The 16,596-nt window shown below is 37.3% G+C and overlaps 1 protein-coding gene across 1 annotated transcript; it reads right to left on the bottom strand.

Annotated features, from left to right (window-relative positions):
• Window positions 1-1,015: 1,015 nt before the first annotated feature.
• On the bottom strand, window positions 1,016-11,682 carry npepl1 (aminopeptidase like 1). The gene is made up of 12 exons (XM_058404053.1): window positions 11,497-11,682; window positions 9,960-10,145; window positions 8,709-8,876; window positions 8,418-8,507; window positions 8,227-8,308; window positions 7,819-7,961; window positions 6,668-6,745; window positions 5,536-5,636; window positions 4,813-4,936; window positions 4,048-4,224; window positions 3,146-3,256; window positions 1,016-1,402 (listed from the first exon to the last, which is right to left on the bottom strand). The coding sequence occupies exons 1-12, from the start codon at window positions 11,644-11,646 to the stop codon at window positions 1,238-1,240; spliced, it is 1,575 nt and encodes a 524-aa protein (XP_058260036.1). The 5' UTR covers window positions 11,647-11,682; the 3' UTR covers window positions 1,016-1,237.
• Between the last annotated feature and the right edge of the window lie 4,914 nt (window positions 11,683-16,596).

Here is a 16,596-nt window from a genome sequence, read left to right as displayed (position 1 = left end):
TGTACAATTATAACACTGAGGACATTGTTACACTGAAAATGGAGTTGCTCCTCCAGACCCTACAAACTTTATTAGCTGAAGTTAGATATCCCATTAATGGCAGCTCCTCTGGAACAGCACGATCGGTGTAGAACTACAGGTTTGTAAACCGATATAAACTAGTCATGTTTAACTAGGCTTAACCTGTAAACCTCTGAGCAAGTTTACTGATAGTTCACCACTTACTCAAGATAAAACGGGATCTGCAGAGACAGAGCAACTTAAAAGAATAGAATAGAAATATCTCTCCATATTGTTGAAAATCTGTTGGACTGAAATGTGTCCAGATTTTATAGTGTACAGAGTTTTGATCATGCAGTCTGGCTTTTTAAGATGAAAAATCCTTAGGTCTGCACTGCTACATTTCCTGGCACGCAGTCACATGAGACGTCAGAGTCACGTGCCTCAAAGGTGCTGATTAATCAATCACAGTAAGGCACGTGCTTGAATTACAAGTTGCCGTATTGCATTCTGGGTATTGTTTTCACCTTCTGGTTGAAAACAGTAACGCATATAAAAAAAAACTAAGCAGCATATAGAAGTCTTTACCATTACAATACCAACAATAGTATGTAGGTTTGATTCAGTAATGTGAACTAGACATGTTAACTAGCATGCCAAGTTTACTGATGCTTGTTTTCTTTTGATTGCCTATTTTTGACTGTTATATTAATTGTAACTCATACAGTATATATGATTGGGGTAGCAGCATAAGGGCACACCTGTCCCGCATCCACACCTCACTGTATAGTAGCACAGACCTTGTAATCCTGTTACTCCTTTCAGTGAAGCTTTAACAAATGTTTCACTTTGCACACAAATATGAAGAAATTCAATGTCTACATCATTTTGCACCACTATATTTTTCTATGTACCATTACAGATTATGTAATTCTCACTATCCTCACATGTTGGGTTGTGTGAAGTGACTTCACTGGACTACAGCAAAAACACTGTGATAAATAAAATACATGTAAACGTTCCCATGACAAATTTATTTCGATACCTTAATTTTATTCCATACATCATTATGTCTTGTGCTCTTATGTCTAATAAAGGTGAATAAAAACAGTAATGTTTAGATTGCGAGTGCTTGATCGTCAAACAAATGAGAGTTTTAGTATTTATCCACTTAATATTATGTTGCTGCTTTGAACTGGTTTCAGAATATAGAAACTAGAGCGGACTGAGGTTCCCTTCAGACTAATCTTCTCCTTTTGCTGTCTCTCTCCATCTGGTCTCCTGAGGAAGCATTTGCATCAGTGATGCTCAGTGGAGACACCATATTGAGAAGCGGGTCTTCAGATGCCTGACCAAACAGAGCCAAAAGCAGAGCTACTCCAAAACCTGTAGCTCGTTCACCCTGTAATGTAAAATAAACTATTTATTTATTAGACACGTACACAGCATTGTTCCAAAGCTAGCTTAATTACTCAGCAAGTTGCAAATGATACCCTGCTAATATAATAATAATAATAATAATAATACATGAATTAATAACAATAATGTACCAGTTAATTGTCACCAGAAGACTCTTTTCACAATTTCTCACTCATCAGACTGCTTCAGCTTTTTAAAATCTGCTTCACTGTGTTCTGGATTAAACCTCAATTGTTACATACAGTACATTCACCTCACTAGCCACTTTATTAGGAACACCTATATTTTAATGCAATTATCCCATCAGCCAAACTTGTGGAAGCGGTACAATGCATTCAATTCAATTTGTGACTCAGGCCATGGGGTGGTTGTTGATGTCAGATGAGCTTATATTTTAGAAACTGCTGATAATCTGGGATTTACATACAACATGTATTTTGCTATTGTCACATGACTGGCGGAATGGATATCTGCATGAAATGAGCACATACTATTCTTGTTACTACCGCTATAAAAGGAAAAACTTTGACAGTTTGGAGAAACCAGATGAGTGAGATTAGGTCAAACCAAACACAGGACATTACCACAAACACCTCATACTAACTGTCAAGGACAGCGGAAGAAGGGTGATTATTTGAGCTTGTTCTGCAGCCACAGGAAACTTGCTTTCTTTCTGACAACTTTATACCAGAATATTCTTGAGAAAAATATGAGGCCAGGACAATAAACCCAAGCACGGTAGCAAATCAATATCTGAATGGCTAAATAAGATAAAATCTAAGATAGCTGTGCCATAAAGGAATGCTCTCAAACGTCAAAGAACTGAAGCAATGTTGCAAAGAAGAGGGCCAAAAATAAATCCAAAATTATGTGAGAAACATTTCTTGCTAACGGTTACACGTTTTTCAAATCTGGTTTCTGATTCTGAATGTTTACTTTCTGGAAAAATTACTACAAGTTAAAATCTGATCTGTTGTCAACTGAAGTTTTCTGATTATTTATGGAAGTTGGTGAGGACCACACAATTGTTATTTAAGAGGTGTATGTTCTTTTTCCCATGACTGTACAACCACAAATTTATTCTCAATATATTTTGTTCTCAATATATTTTGTTGCCTTCAGAATGGCCTAAAAGCTACAGACATACTGGTTATGAAGGTGAAGAAGCTGCTGAAGCTGCTTTATTCGTCATACATGCATTACAGTACAGGGATTTTTTTTCTGTTTAGCTTGGCAGTGTTGGGGCCCGACCTTCTGATTAGAGCCTTATCAGGCACAACTGCCTTCTACTGTCATGCACCAACTTTGGTTTACACATTGTTAGTTACCTGATTTATCAGAATAAATATAGATATGACCTCAAATAGTACAACAGAGAAGCATTTGCCTTGTTGTTAGGAGATTGCACTTTAAAATCCAAATATCATGCCTAGAGTCCAAGAATGAAAAAATTTAGCTGTGTTCTCTGGGCAAGATGGACAGGGTTAATCTCTCCTGTTAATCAGGGAGAGAGAAACAAAAGAGAGCAGTAGGTGTTAATAAATGCTGTGACATAGCATGAAAAACAGTGGCTGGCTTCATGTGTCTCTGAGGAAGCACATGCTAGCCTTCACACTCTTCAATTGGTACTTCTTGACTGAAGGTGGAGAGCTAACTGGGAAAACATTAAGTAAGAAAAAATGTGATGATGTGCTTTTGAAATAGCTTAGAAATAAATTCTACTCACAGAGTGCACTGGTGAGGCAATATCCACATGTACCCAAACCCCAGGCCAGTCAAAACCCAAGTGAGAGCCGATAAAGAGACCGGCACAGGAGCTCTGAGCATTCTCACGATCCTGCAAAGAAAAAAATGCATCTCACCAACTGCTAAAATAAAATATATATCAGAATGACAATTAATAAATGCAAATGGAGGATTTCTTTCTATGATGCCATATGTGCACCTTTTGTTTCATACATCAGTGTATAATAAAAAGTTATTATAATAAAAGGCATATGGGTGTGATGGTCAGGTGTCCACAAATGTTTGCCAATAAAGTGTAAATAATTAACTGGCAAATATTTGGACATTGACCCAAAGCAATTATTTTATCTACCACATCCAAATTAAGTGAATGGTATAGGAATTACAGAACTCAGTACCATAGCCAAGGAACACCTCAAGGCCTCATACCACCTCAACATTCTTTTAATTATAAGATTAGAATTCTGAAGTGCTGTATCATCAGCCCAGATTAAGCCAATTGTTTCAAAAATCCACTGGAAGGCACTTTACAGCACAGATGGACAGTGTTATTTATAATTGTGAGTTTGTCCAATTACTTTTAGTCCTTTAAAACAAGGGGAAACATAAATAGTGTAATTCCTACAGCATTTACCTGAGTTGGATATACATAACCTCATATTAAAGCTGAAATTCTGCACATTGATATCACATTAATTATTGAATTTCCTTCAGTGTACTGTGAAAGACGGCTAAAATAATCACTTCGTCAATGTCCAAATATTTAATTACCCAAGTATATGTTACATAGAAAGTTAAAAACAACTTTTTTTAAAGTTTAAAAACTATAACTTAAGTTCATTATCTCTGTTTTATTTATCCAAGTCCCTCCAGTTATCTTACCGCTACAGAGTTCTTCATGTCAGCAACTGCAGAGGTGAACTCACTGAAGTGGAGTTCGGGGCAGTAGACAAGAGGATGTGTGAGATCCCCACTGCTGCGGCCTGCTCTCACACATGCCGTCTCCCACTGCTCACTATTGGTCATAATAGCAGCATGGTATTTTCCAGTGGAGATTCCCTAAAGCAAAACACACCAAACATTGGCATTAAAGGGACTCTTTCTAATTCTGTTCTTATACAGCAACTGAACGAAATCTATTATTTCTATTTATTACTATAATAAGCAGTAATATTTACTGTTTTTTTATGGCATATCAGCAAAATTCTTTGACTCGTGAAGTAAAGCGAAATAAAAAAAACTGGTAAATTGTGGGGTTTTTTTTGCCAAGGAAGCAACAGCTTTTCTGAAAAACATGCACAGAGCATGAAAGGCACAGACCTACATTTGTTGCTAAAAAGAGTATTTTATAAACATGCCTTTTACAACGGATGGATAATGGAACAAACCTGAGTATTATTTTTAAATAACAGCCTGTTTCAGCCAAACCTGCTTATTAAGTGCATGCTTTAGTGTTGCTAACATTTTTCTACACATGTGATTTTTAAGGTTTAAGGTAATACAATGTGCTTGAACTACAAATCTGTAGTAAGACTTACTTATTTAATAAACAAGCTTCTTTAACCCACCTTTGACATTTCAAAATAGTCAGTAGTCAGCATACAGAGAGAAAATAATATTTAAGCTTATTAACTGATAGTTACACACCTGACCTCCAGTCAGAGTTGCGATATCCAGGATAATATCAGCAGAGAGATCTTTACTGGCATATACCACACCATCAGATAGAACCAACCTTCCTTCTGCATCAGTGTTATTTATTTCCACTGTCCTGGTGCAAGAAATCAGAAAACAGAATATAAATTTCCATACTAGATAGAACCAAAACTGATCATCATGCCTAGATCCAAGGCGTTATTGGATTATACTTTGCTTTGGCTGGCTTTGTGGTTTTGTATGTACTTTCATGGTTCCCATATTTTTACCCACACATTTATGGTAACCATAAATATATAATGTGGTCAAAATATGTGAATACCTGATCATCACACCCATATGAGGCCTGCTTATTGCTGATGCCACAACAGATCTTCTCGCCTGACATCTGTCCCATAATCTCACTAATGGCCTTATGGCAGAACAGGCACAAATACCTACAGACACATTCCAAAAATCTCCCGGAAAGTCTTCCCAGAAGAGTATAGGCTGTTATAGCAGTAAGTGGGGGACAAGCGCTGGAATGGGATGTCCAACAAGCATGTATTAGTGTGATGGCAAGGTGTCCACATACTTTTATCCACACAGTGTATCTTAACTTGCTATAGCTGCTTCTTTTATGTGAGTGAACCTGTAATTAGAGTGGGGTAAAGAAATTTTGGTAACATCAGCTTCAGAAAAGGTTACATTTAGTACAGTGAAATAAGTGCTTACTTTCCAGAATACAGTGTGTGGATATCATCAGGCCTGGTGGCTGTAGGTCCCACAGCGTTCTCAGCCAGGCAGAACACTGCATGGAGGTTATCCTTAAATCCCTGATGTAAACAGCAAAATATATACTGGAACAATCATTTTAACAACAATCAGCATTCAATGTATGAGGGGGGTCACTATGGAATCCATTTTTGCTCATTAGCATTGCTAGCCCAATGTTTTGTGTAAATGTACACATGAATGATTCAGGCATACATCTGTTTGTATCCAGCTTGATAAAGATCCAGCATTAGCCATTTTACTGCTAGCATGGGAATAATTACTCAAATGTACAGAAGCTGTTGCCTTTGTAATGTCTTCACTACTCCAGAACATGATCACTTTTATGGTTTGCCTTCAAATGGCAGGCAACCCAATTCACCCCTTTCCCGAATGCCACAGGTGTAGACTAGGACTAAGTCTAGGATATACAGAGAGATTTCTCATATAAACTATCAGCAGTAAACAACTTTTTTCTCAAAATGGCTTGAATAAGAATTAAATATTATCTAATTGATTTGTAAGGGCTTGGTTTATACATTATCATTTAATTGTATTTCTATGGAATTTAGAGGTTTTAACAGTTTGAGTGGTAACTGGAATGGGTGTTTCTGATATTGGCAAAAAAGGTGCTGCTGCTCAATAGTACCCTACTGTACTGTTTAGACCAAGTGTTATTCTGCCACAAAGGAAAGCCACTGGGGGGCCCAGTGGGTGGTGGACATCATCTTTATCATCATCATCATCATCCTACTCTATGTGGTGTATTTCATAGGCATTACTTTAAAGCATGCTACTCCAGGAATTCTTTACTGCTACTATGTAGGCGTCACTGTGTGCACATTTTACAGATCTTACAAGGTTCAAGCATCAGCCCCCTGTAGCACAACAATGGTGGTCTATGAACACCTTTCTGTTTGAGTTCCAGGGAAAGATGACATATGCATGATGCTATAGGACAGTGGCATTTATTCCAAGAACTTGTTAGATGTCACTTTGTGAATTTATTAGAAGGTCTGCTCTGCCACGTAAGAATGCAGTCTGTTGACTCTCAACTCCAATTAAATATGTAGCTTCTGCACAGATTCTTTACCTGCTTGACAGTGGCTTTAAAAGCTCCTAAAATAGCAGCTGCTCCACCACAGTCTCTCTTCATGCCTGGCATAGTGCTCTGTGAAACGAGAAGAAATAGGTGTTTAGATTGTTAAACAGTACAAACTACTTGATTAAGGGGACAACAAGGTCTGCATTGCATTTTAGTGTTTCAGAGTTATACTGGACAACTGTTACGCTTAGCTGGGCACAACATGCCAAGGTGCGGGTTTGTGTTGATTACATGTGTAGCATTTGGACTGAAAATTATTGATGACTGAATCCACCCTCCTAAAATATATACATTATGCCTCCAGCATATCAATATAGTTACAGAGCATCCACATAACATAAATGATAAAGAATTTAACTTAATAATTTCTTGACCTGCAACAGCTTGGGAGAACACATTTTTGTCACCATTTAGCTTTTTAAGTGTTGCTATTAGCAATTTAAAGTTGATTTAGATGCAATTTAGCCATAATTAAAAATAAACTGTCAGCAACAGCATGTCGTGCAAATCCACACAGTGTAAAGCCTGGCTTATGCTAACTTCAGGTTTACTTTAACATTATAGTTTCTAATTTCATTCAGATACTTTTATGTGCATAAAAAGAATAAAAAAAGGTCATTACATGAAGCTGACATTGTAAAAATATGGTTCTCAAAACTTCTCGTATTGTTAACAGCAAAAATGAACTATTATTTTACAAAATGCTAATTATTTGCTTGCCTTTTCTCCACACAAACAAGAACATGTTGGCCTGGTGACTTTAATGAACAGGTACTGGTGTTTTCTTTTTATTAGTTTGTTTTTATCACTGGAGATAAACTGTATAGCAGGGTTGTTTTATATGCAAAGGGCTGGTGTGGATGCAGGTTTTCATTCCAATCAAACAGGAGCAATGCCCGATTTCACCTGTTAATCAGCTGATCTTGGCTTTCAAAAGGTCATCAAGTTGGAATGAAAACCTGCACACACTGGTTCATTCTGCACAAGGCTGGAAACTATTTAAAGGGAATTATTCTGAATTATTGTCTTTTTAATGTATTAGGGACTGAACACAGATACAGTTTTGAATATGTAATGGCATTACTTGTTTTCCACTACAGCTCAAACCAGATTGTTTAGCAGGTCAAAGTCATACCTACTTTGCTTTTAATGCTAAGGCCACCTGTGTCGTATACAATGCCCTTGCCAATCCATGCAATGGTCTGAGTGGCACCTGAGGGGGTGTGACTAAGCACAGCCAGAGCAGGTGGGTGTTCAGCTGCTTTACCAACACCATAAATGCCTGAAATAAGATATAAAAAAAATTGATTACACTATATTTTATTGTGTTAAATATTTCATTAATGAGGGCTTTTAAACACTTTATAACCACTGGTGAGCACACTAAAATGGGTCAAGCTAAAGTTTACACTAGACAATATGTAACTAAGGTTACACTGTAGTTTAAAAAACATCTACTCAAGTGTGTCTTGTGATAATGCACGTTTTTCTTTTATAACATTATAAACATGTCCTTTCTAAGCTAGTAATAATGTTTCACTTCTTACCTCCAAAGCCTCTTTGTTTTAATTCCTTGCCCCGAATAATAGTCGGGGTGATGCTCAGTTCATTTCCCACAGCTTTGATCTCCTATACAGAAATGTAATCCTTAATCAAGTCATACGAATGGTTTCAGAGGAAAAAATGTTTTTTTAGTAAAATGTATCCACACTTATATAACTAGAGTAAGATATCTTGCCTCCAGAAAATGATCAGTATTCATCTCATTGCAAGGAGTGTCCACAATTCGTGCTGCCAGACGAACACCATCAGCCACGTTGTTAAGAGACTACAATCAATCAATCGTTTACATTTATTTCATGATAGAATTAGAAACAAAGAATGATTGCAGTATGTCATCAAAAATATTAGGGCTTAATAAGGGCAGGGAGTTAAATAGAGAATTCCTGAAAATGGCCACATTTTTATGGTATTTAACAGGTTGGTGTGTTGCTAAATATAATAATAATTAATAATTAGTAGGAATTACCTCCAACATGGAAGGATCCAAATGGTTAGTTTCCTGGCCAACAATGACAAACTCCACAGTGACACGCTTCTTCTCCATTGTGCATGAGGCAGAGCGGCGAGAAAAGAGTGGGAAAGCACGGGCAATGGCACACGCTGATGCAAACACATCAGAGAGTTCACACAGCATCTGAGCAAAGAGAAAAGAAAAACTGTAAAGCTATCTTACATTTCTGACATACAATACAGCTACACAGTGAAACATAACCCATACTGTATATTCACAATCGGAAAGTACTGGAAAGACACAGACAATTCTTTTTTTTCTTCTATACACTGAAGACATTTTGGTTTTTGTTTGAGCTGAATATATGAGATGAGAATTTCAGCTTTTATTTCCTGATATTTACATCTAGATTGCACCTTTGTGGCATGCCATCCAATCTTCAGCAATATTACAGGAACCTACAGTCTTAAATGATATACCTTGCTTACACTTTTTTCCCCCTGATAAAAACTTGTTGTGTTAGCATTATTTTTAGGTTATTGTCAGGATAACGTTCCTCCTAATTAGACTGTATACATTTCTCTGTAAATTGACAAAGTTTCTATCCTCTGAATTCCTTCTGCTGCTGCCAACATTGACATCGTAAATAAAGATTAGTGAGCCCATTCCAGAAGTAGCCAGGCAACCCCTAGCCATGACATTCGGTCCACTATGCTTGACCAATTAATGAGCTTGTATGTTTTAAATCAGGATCAGATCCTTTTTCTCCACACTTTGGCGTTTATATCACTTTAGTGGAGGTTGATCTTGGTCTCAAAACATTTGTGGCTCATCAATTCTTGTGCAGTGGCTCTGACTAATTTCCCCTCTCTTCTCAACTTGAAATGCCAAAATGGCATGCCTTTCTTTCATGTTATCAGTGCTGGTATATCTTTTTTTCTTTAGCAACAAATGCAGCGAAATGCAGGGTTCAAACCAATGGTAGACATTCAAAGCTATATTAAATGTTTATACAATCAATCTAACAGGCACACCTGGGCAACAAGAAACAGCTGTCAGTCACACAATCTAAATATTACTAATCACTTGAAAAATGAAAGGAATCAAGCAACAGGAGCCATGTTCTATGTTGTTTAACAAATGTACATGTAATATCAGAAAATGCTTAAAAGCTTAAACTTTGATGCAACATTTCATATTCATATTTAATACATTATCAAAATCATCTGTTTCAACAAATAAACAGAGAAGTGAAGTGAAACTTGCCAGGATGCAGCGATTGTTGCCAGCAGGCAGGCAGGTGCGAACCAACCGAGTAAGAAAGTGGGCAGAGGATGGACTGTTGTGACGGCTTACACGGGAGGGCAGTGCTGCCACACTCGCATAATTCAGATACAGTGGGCAACTGTCTGTAGGGTTGGGATTGAGACTGCTCAAAGCCAATTGCCATGTCTGAAAGAAAAGCATAAAATGTTAGTTATGCATACAGACATATGTTGAGAAAAAGTTCCAGTTGCCTATTATTGTAGCCTTCCTGTCAGCTGACCTCTCTCATTCACAATATTTTTCTGCCCACTTATTTCACACTTTTGGGGGGATTTTTTGCACATTCTTTATAATTCATGTGTGAAAATCTCAGGAGATCAACAATTTCTGAAATACTCAAACCCAACAATCATGCCATAGTCACTGGGATTACATTTAGTTCAAATACTCAAACCAGCCATGTGGATGGTGAGTACAGAAACAGCAGGAGGAACCTCTCTGCTGAGGATGCTCCTCAGGAGTGACTAGAACATTTGTCTTCTGTAAATGAGGCTTAAAAGAGCATGTTAATAGAACTATATCTTCCTCATATTAAAAAACAAGAAGAAGCTCAGTGTTTAAGAAAGAATAGTGGCTTTAGAAGAACGGCTCAAATGTGTTTAGCCATCATGTAGTTGCATACGTTGGAACAAACGATGGTAGACTGATACAGAGAGATGAAAATAGAGAACAGTTGAATAAAGTGGTGCATATCAGCAGCAGCCAACAGTTTGTTCTCTCCTTAGAGCTAGAGTCTATATAGGCTTTGTAACTTCTAACAAAGTGCATCACATGCTTCCCCACCCTTCTGCATGTATTAGAGCTGTGTTATTCAGGAATCGAAACCCACAGTCAAGGTTTTTTTTGCAGGCATAAGTACAAAGGTTACAGGACAAAGGCACTGTGCATTTAATTAAGCATATATTCAGTCATGGGGAAAATTACTCCCTTAGAAATTTGTGTTACATATTTGAAAGCTTGTCTTTTTCATTTCTAATTAGAATTGTGAACAAAATAAGAGGATATTCTATGAGACTGATCAAGTGGTCTTACATACATATATATTACACACATTGTCTCAAGATGTGTTCAGTAAATAGACATGCTTGCCTGACTGTATAAAGATGAAGTTTGATAAGACTATTATTTTAGTTATTATTCTATTATAATAGGTTACCTAAGAATGCGTATATAGCAGCGGTGTATTCCCGATGCTAAAAGAAAAGCTAACCTATCCTATCCTAGCTACAATCGCTGCGTTAGCTCCAGTGCAAGGGTAGTTCTTATTATTTTTTTTAGAATAACATTTACTTTATATAACAGCATTTGGCCAGCAATGAAGACCCATTACATACGTAACAACAATCGAAGCAGATAATGAATTTTAATGTAGCTGATTTTACACAACGCATAACAGCCCATCTGACATATAATGCTGAATACCAGTTAGCCTAGCTCTCATGTTCCATGTATATGTGCTATGGCTAGTGTTCCTTGCCTCTTTGGTCACCACCGGCAGCAGTTTCCCTTTAACTTGAGTCCAGTTTATTTGTTGCAAGTACCCGAGCTGCCCAATTATGAGCAGTGGGCAACTTTGTGGGTCTAAATCACCGACAGAAGCCTTGAACTCGAGCACTACATTCGCCATGTTCAGTCTAAGGATGTTTTCGTTCAATTGAGTCGACTCTCACACGGCTCTTTTACGTGTTGGGAGCCGACTCACATACCTAAAGATCATTTTCAGATGTTTCACTGTCAGCTGCGCGTAACTGAGTATAGGGTTCGACTGCATTGCTGCTTGTCTAAGCAGGTATGTTGTGTAGTGTATTTGGAAGGTGAATATCAGGTGAACTGATTATACTTTAAAAATCTCTGAATAAAGATCCGACTCTTTTTGCAGTTCTGTCATTGGAGCAAGCGCATGCGCGTTCGATATGTCCGGTCGGACTTTGCGTCCACATGCAATGATCGTCGACATTCCCTTGCATTGTGCCGATGCTGTGAGATAGACGGTCATTACCTAAAGTCCAGTGTTTCCACATGTTGTAGAGTACTAGTAGTGCTACTATTAAAGTACTACTACAGTGCTAATCCATCATGTTAATCAAAGTAATGTACGAAAAAGAAGTTGATTTAATTTCATTTTACTTGAAATATGCAACAAAATTTACTCAACACAAGCTATTCTTTTAATCTAAATAAATAAATAAATAAATAAATAAATAAATAAAAATAAAATAAAATAATGCTGCCCATGATTTTAATCTAGCTTTGCCTTCTGCAATAAGTTACCCATCTGAATAGTGAAGTGTGATTTTTTATGCTGTTGGTGGATCCTCTCAGCTCAGATGAGTCCTCGCAACTCCACATGTTTAAAATACAAAATGGGGAAAAATATGAACTCCTTGTTCAATTAGCTGTGGTGAGGTATTTATATTTATATATGTCAAATCAATGTTGGAGATTTATAACAAGTTAATATCTTGATTGATCCAAATATTTGTACAGACACTATATGGTGAAAGGTTTATAGACATCTGACCATCAGATAACCATGAAAAAACAGCTAAAACCAGGCAAAGCTGGTTGGCTGGTTTTAGTTGGTCTTTCAGACTAGTTTATACCTTATACTATACCTCGTTTAGCCGGTTGGTTTTACTTTTTATAAAGCTCTTTAGGTCTTAGCTGGACAGTGCTGTTCATAGTGGTTGTAGATGATTTAACGTCTGATGTTGGCTCTAGACTAGTCTAGTACATTTTATTTATTGAAATTATTCATTATTATTATTATTTAATTTATTTGTATACCACCTTTTACAATGGACATTGTCTCAAAGCAGCTTTACAAAAGAAGAGAAACAGAGAAAGGAGAGAAAGAACAAAAAATAAATAAAAATAAATGATTAAATTAAATTATTAAACTATTTTATCCCTATTTTATCCCTAATGAGCAAGCCTGTGGTGATGGTGGCAAGGAAAAACTCCCTAAGATGAAGAAACCTTGAGAGGAACCAGGCTCAGAAAGGAACCCATCCTCACTTGGGTGACATTGAACAGTAAATAATGTAACTGTAACTAATTAATGTCCTTTCTACCACAGCAACAAAGGGCCCATGAGAAACTATTAGGTCAGTGTAGTTTCTGAGTTCATTATAGGCACTAATTTTTTGCTGTCACAAGCTGACAGATGTAATGGCAGATCTGTGATGGTGTGAAAGTCCTCAAGTGGCTCTGTCCATGGATGTCTCCTGGGTCACAGGCTGTGCCCACAGATCCATCCACAGCAACAGTGAGCACCACCAAGCGACGAGACTCCAACCAGGGGTAGAGGCAGTGGTCATACTGGAAACTCAAACTGGGATGTATAGCTCAACAGCTCGACATTATGTGATGTTTAAAGACAATGTAGATTATGTGTAAAGCGCAGGCAGGGACTCCGTCAAGACTAGCTATGACAGTATAACTAAAAGGGAGAGCCAGAAAGAGACAGACATGAACACCCGGGACATAAAGCGTCCCACCACTTCACAGTCAGCAAACCTGAGCGACTTGCGAGGGTGGTAAGGCGACAGCATCCAAACCTCCCAGTACACCAAACACTCTATGCCCATGAACCTTCCAGATCTGCTCCTTTGCCTAAGAAAAAATATACATTGAATGCTTGACTAAACAAATGTGTCTTCAGCCTAGACTTAAACATTGAGACTGTGTCTGAATCCCAAACACTAATTGGAAGGCTGTTCCATAACTGTGGGGCTTTGAAAGAAAAAGCTTTGCCCCCTGCTGTAGCCTTTGCTACTTGAGGTACTACCAAATAACCTGCACCCTTTGATCAGAGTAGGTGTGACAGATCATAAAAAACCAAAAGATCACTAAGGTACTGTGGCACAAGACCATTTAGTGCTTTATAGGTCAGTAATAGTATTTTATAATCAATGCGAAATTTCACTGGGAGCCAATGTAGTGTGGCTAAGATAGAAGTGATGTGTTCATATCTTCTGGTTCTAGTTAGGACTCTAGCTGCTGTGTTCTGGACTAACTGGAGCTTGTTTATGCTCCTACTGGAACATCCAGACAGTAAGGCATTACAATAATCCAACCTAGAGGTAACAAAAGCATGAATAAGTTTTTCTGCCTCAAGAAGTAACATCATATTTCTTATCTTGGCAATTTTTCTGAGATGAAAGACCATCCACAGTTACTCTGTAATCAGAAAGCTTACTTCTAGCTGCATGTGGTCCTAGTACAAGCACCTCTGTCTTATATGAGTTAAGCAAGAGGAAGTTTGTGACCATCCACTGTCTAATGTCCTTTACACATTCTTCTATCTTAATTTAGGTAATAAAAAAAAAGTAGAATAGTGCGATCAATGAACATAACTGCTGTGCTACAGCTTTTTCTAGGATCTTGGAGATAAAGGGCAGGTTTGATATTGATCTATAGTTAGACAGCTGACATGGGTCGAGGTCTGTTTTTTTTTTTAAATCAGGGGTTTGATAACTGCTAGCTTAAAAGATTTAGGCACATAGCCAGTGCTAAGGGAAGAATTTATAACTCTTGGTGAAAGGGGTTCAGTAGCTACTGGTAATATCTGTTTAAGGAAAGACGTGGGTAAAGGATCTAGAATGCAGGATGAAAGTTTTGAAGAGGAAATTAGTGAAATAGATCAGGATCTTGAAGGGGAGTAAAGCATTTTAAGCTCTGATCAGAAATAGTTATATTATCTAAAGGATTATCTATCAAATAATTTGGTGTTAAATTAATAGTTTGAATTTTTTGCCTGATATCAGTATTTTCATTGAAAAAAATCATGAAGTTATTGCTGCTACATATAGAGGGTGTGCTCTTCTCTACAGTAACTCCTAGTTAGTTTTGCTACAGTACTAAATAAAAATTTAGGATTGTTTTTGTTATCTTCGATTAGGGGAGAGAGACACTCTGATCTAGCAGTACTAAGAGAATTTTTGAAACTCTGAAGGCTTTCCTTCCACACTAACTGAAATATTGCCAATTTAGTTTGACACTATTTAGGCTCTAGTTTCCTAGCTGATTGTTTTAAAGCTCGTGTGTGGTCGTTGTACCAGGGTGCTAGTTTCTTCTCTTTAATTATTTTCCTTTTAAGTGAAGCTACTGTACAGTGTCTAGGGTTTTGCGTAACATTGACTCCAGGTAATTGGTCGCCTGATCAAGTTCTGTGGGGTCAGACGGCGAACCAATCATGCATGATAATTCTGGGAGACTATTGGTAAATCTCTCTGCAGTAGCAGACGTAAATGTACGCTTAATACGGTAACATGGCAAATTGCGCTTTTCTAAGCGCGTGTCTAAGACGCATTTTAAATGAAACAAAACAGTGAGCTGAGATAGATTCCGACTGTGGAAGAGTGACTATGTTTTCTATATTTAAGCCGAATGTTAGAATAAGATCCAGAGTGTGACCTCCATTATGGGTCCTATTACATTTTGATTAACACCAACTGAATCTAAGATGGTGATCCAACTGCTGTTCTCAGAGGATCTTCTGACTTATCAAAATGAATGTTGAAGTCTCCTACAATTAATGCTTTGTCTAAAGAAACAACAAGGTTTGAAATAAAATCTGCAAATTCACTGAGGAATTCAGAATAAGGTCCTGGGGGTCTGCAAATAACAATTAGTGGAATCGACTCTGTGAACATATTATTTGTAGCTACATAAGTTAGGTTAGTATAAAGAACTTCAAATGTGTTATAATAAATTGAATTGAAATGCTAGAATAAATTTTCAAAATATAATTAAATTTATTTGTATAGCATTTTTAACAATGGACATGGTCTCAAAGCAGCTTTACAAAAGTATAGAAACTAAAATAAAAATGATACCAAGTTTAAAGTTACATTTATCCATATCCTTGAATCAGTGAAACACATCACTGATTGACATCATGATCCTTCTCCATTTTTCCTGCCACTGAGTGTTGCAACAAATTATAGAAAATATTCAGAGTATACTTCAAATAACCTTCATGAACACAAGCAATCATTCAAGCAATTTGTTATTTTTTTTTTTCAGCCCTTTCAAAAAGAACAAGAAAATTAAAACCTAATAATTATAATTAATTGAAATAATTAAAAATATTTAAAAATCTATTAGTGTGATAGATGGATGTAGACATTCTGTGGTGTTAGATAGATTGGATGCCAATACTTCAGATAGTTCTTCAGATACTTCAATAGTTCAGATGCATAGATACATATGATGCTAATATTTCTAGGGTTGATAAGATAGATAGCATGCCAATGCATGTAGAGAGGGAAGAGGGAGGGAGGGAAGCGGGATGGATGGATGGAAAATCTCTGCTCCAGGTTCATTGACAGAGTGGTAGGGAGAGAACAGGGGCATCAGGCCTCGTTATCGGTGAGATTTGACAGTTAGAGTTGGAATCAGAATCATTCTGAGCTGGGCTCTGAGCTTTCTGTCAGTGTAAGTCAATAGGAGTTTGGGGAGTACTTGCACCAATCCATGTTTATGTAAACACGCAAACCACCACCGCAAGCCTGACCACACAGAGCTGCATTTCTGCATGAAATGAGGTGAGCCTGTCTTCCTCTTCCTCTTT

This window comes from Hemibagrus wyckioides, linkage group LG11 (genome assembly GCF_019097595.1).
Source record: "Hemibagrus wyckioides isolate EC202008001 linkage group LG11, SWU_Hwy_1.0, whole genome shotgun sequence".
Classification (NCBI taxonomy): Eukaryota; Metazoa; Chordata; class Actinopteri; order Siluriformes; family Bagridae; genus Hemibagrus; species Hemibagrus wyckioides.
This window is presented reverse-complemented; position numbering and strand designations above follow the sequence as displayed.

What these genes read in the sequence shown, in the direction of transcription:
- npepl1 (XM_058404053.1), bottom strand. Translation starts at nt 11,646, where the DNA reads ATGGCGAATGTAGTGCTCGAGTTCAAGGCTTCTGTCGGTGATTTAGAC. An exon ending in ATACTGATCATTTTCTGGAG is followed by an intron (nt 8,309 to 8,417) that starts GCAAGATATCTT and finishes ATTTCTGTATAG; the next exon opens with GAGATCAAAGCTGTGGGAAA. An exon ending in TTAAAGCCACTGTCAAGCAG is followed by an intron (nt 5,637 to 6,667) that starts GTAAAGAATCTG and finishes TGTTTACATCAG; the next exon opens with GGATTTAAGGATAACCTCCA.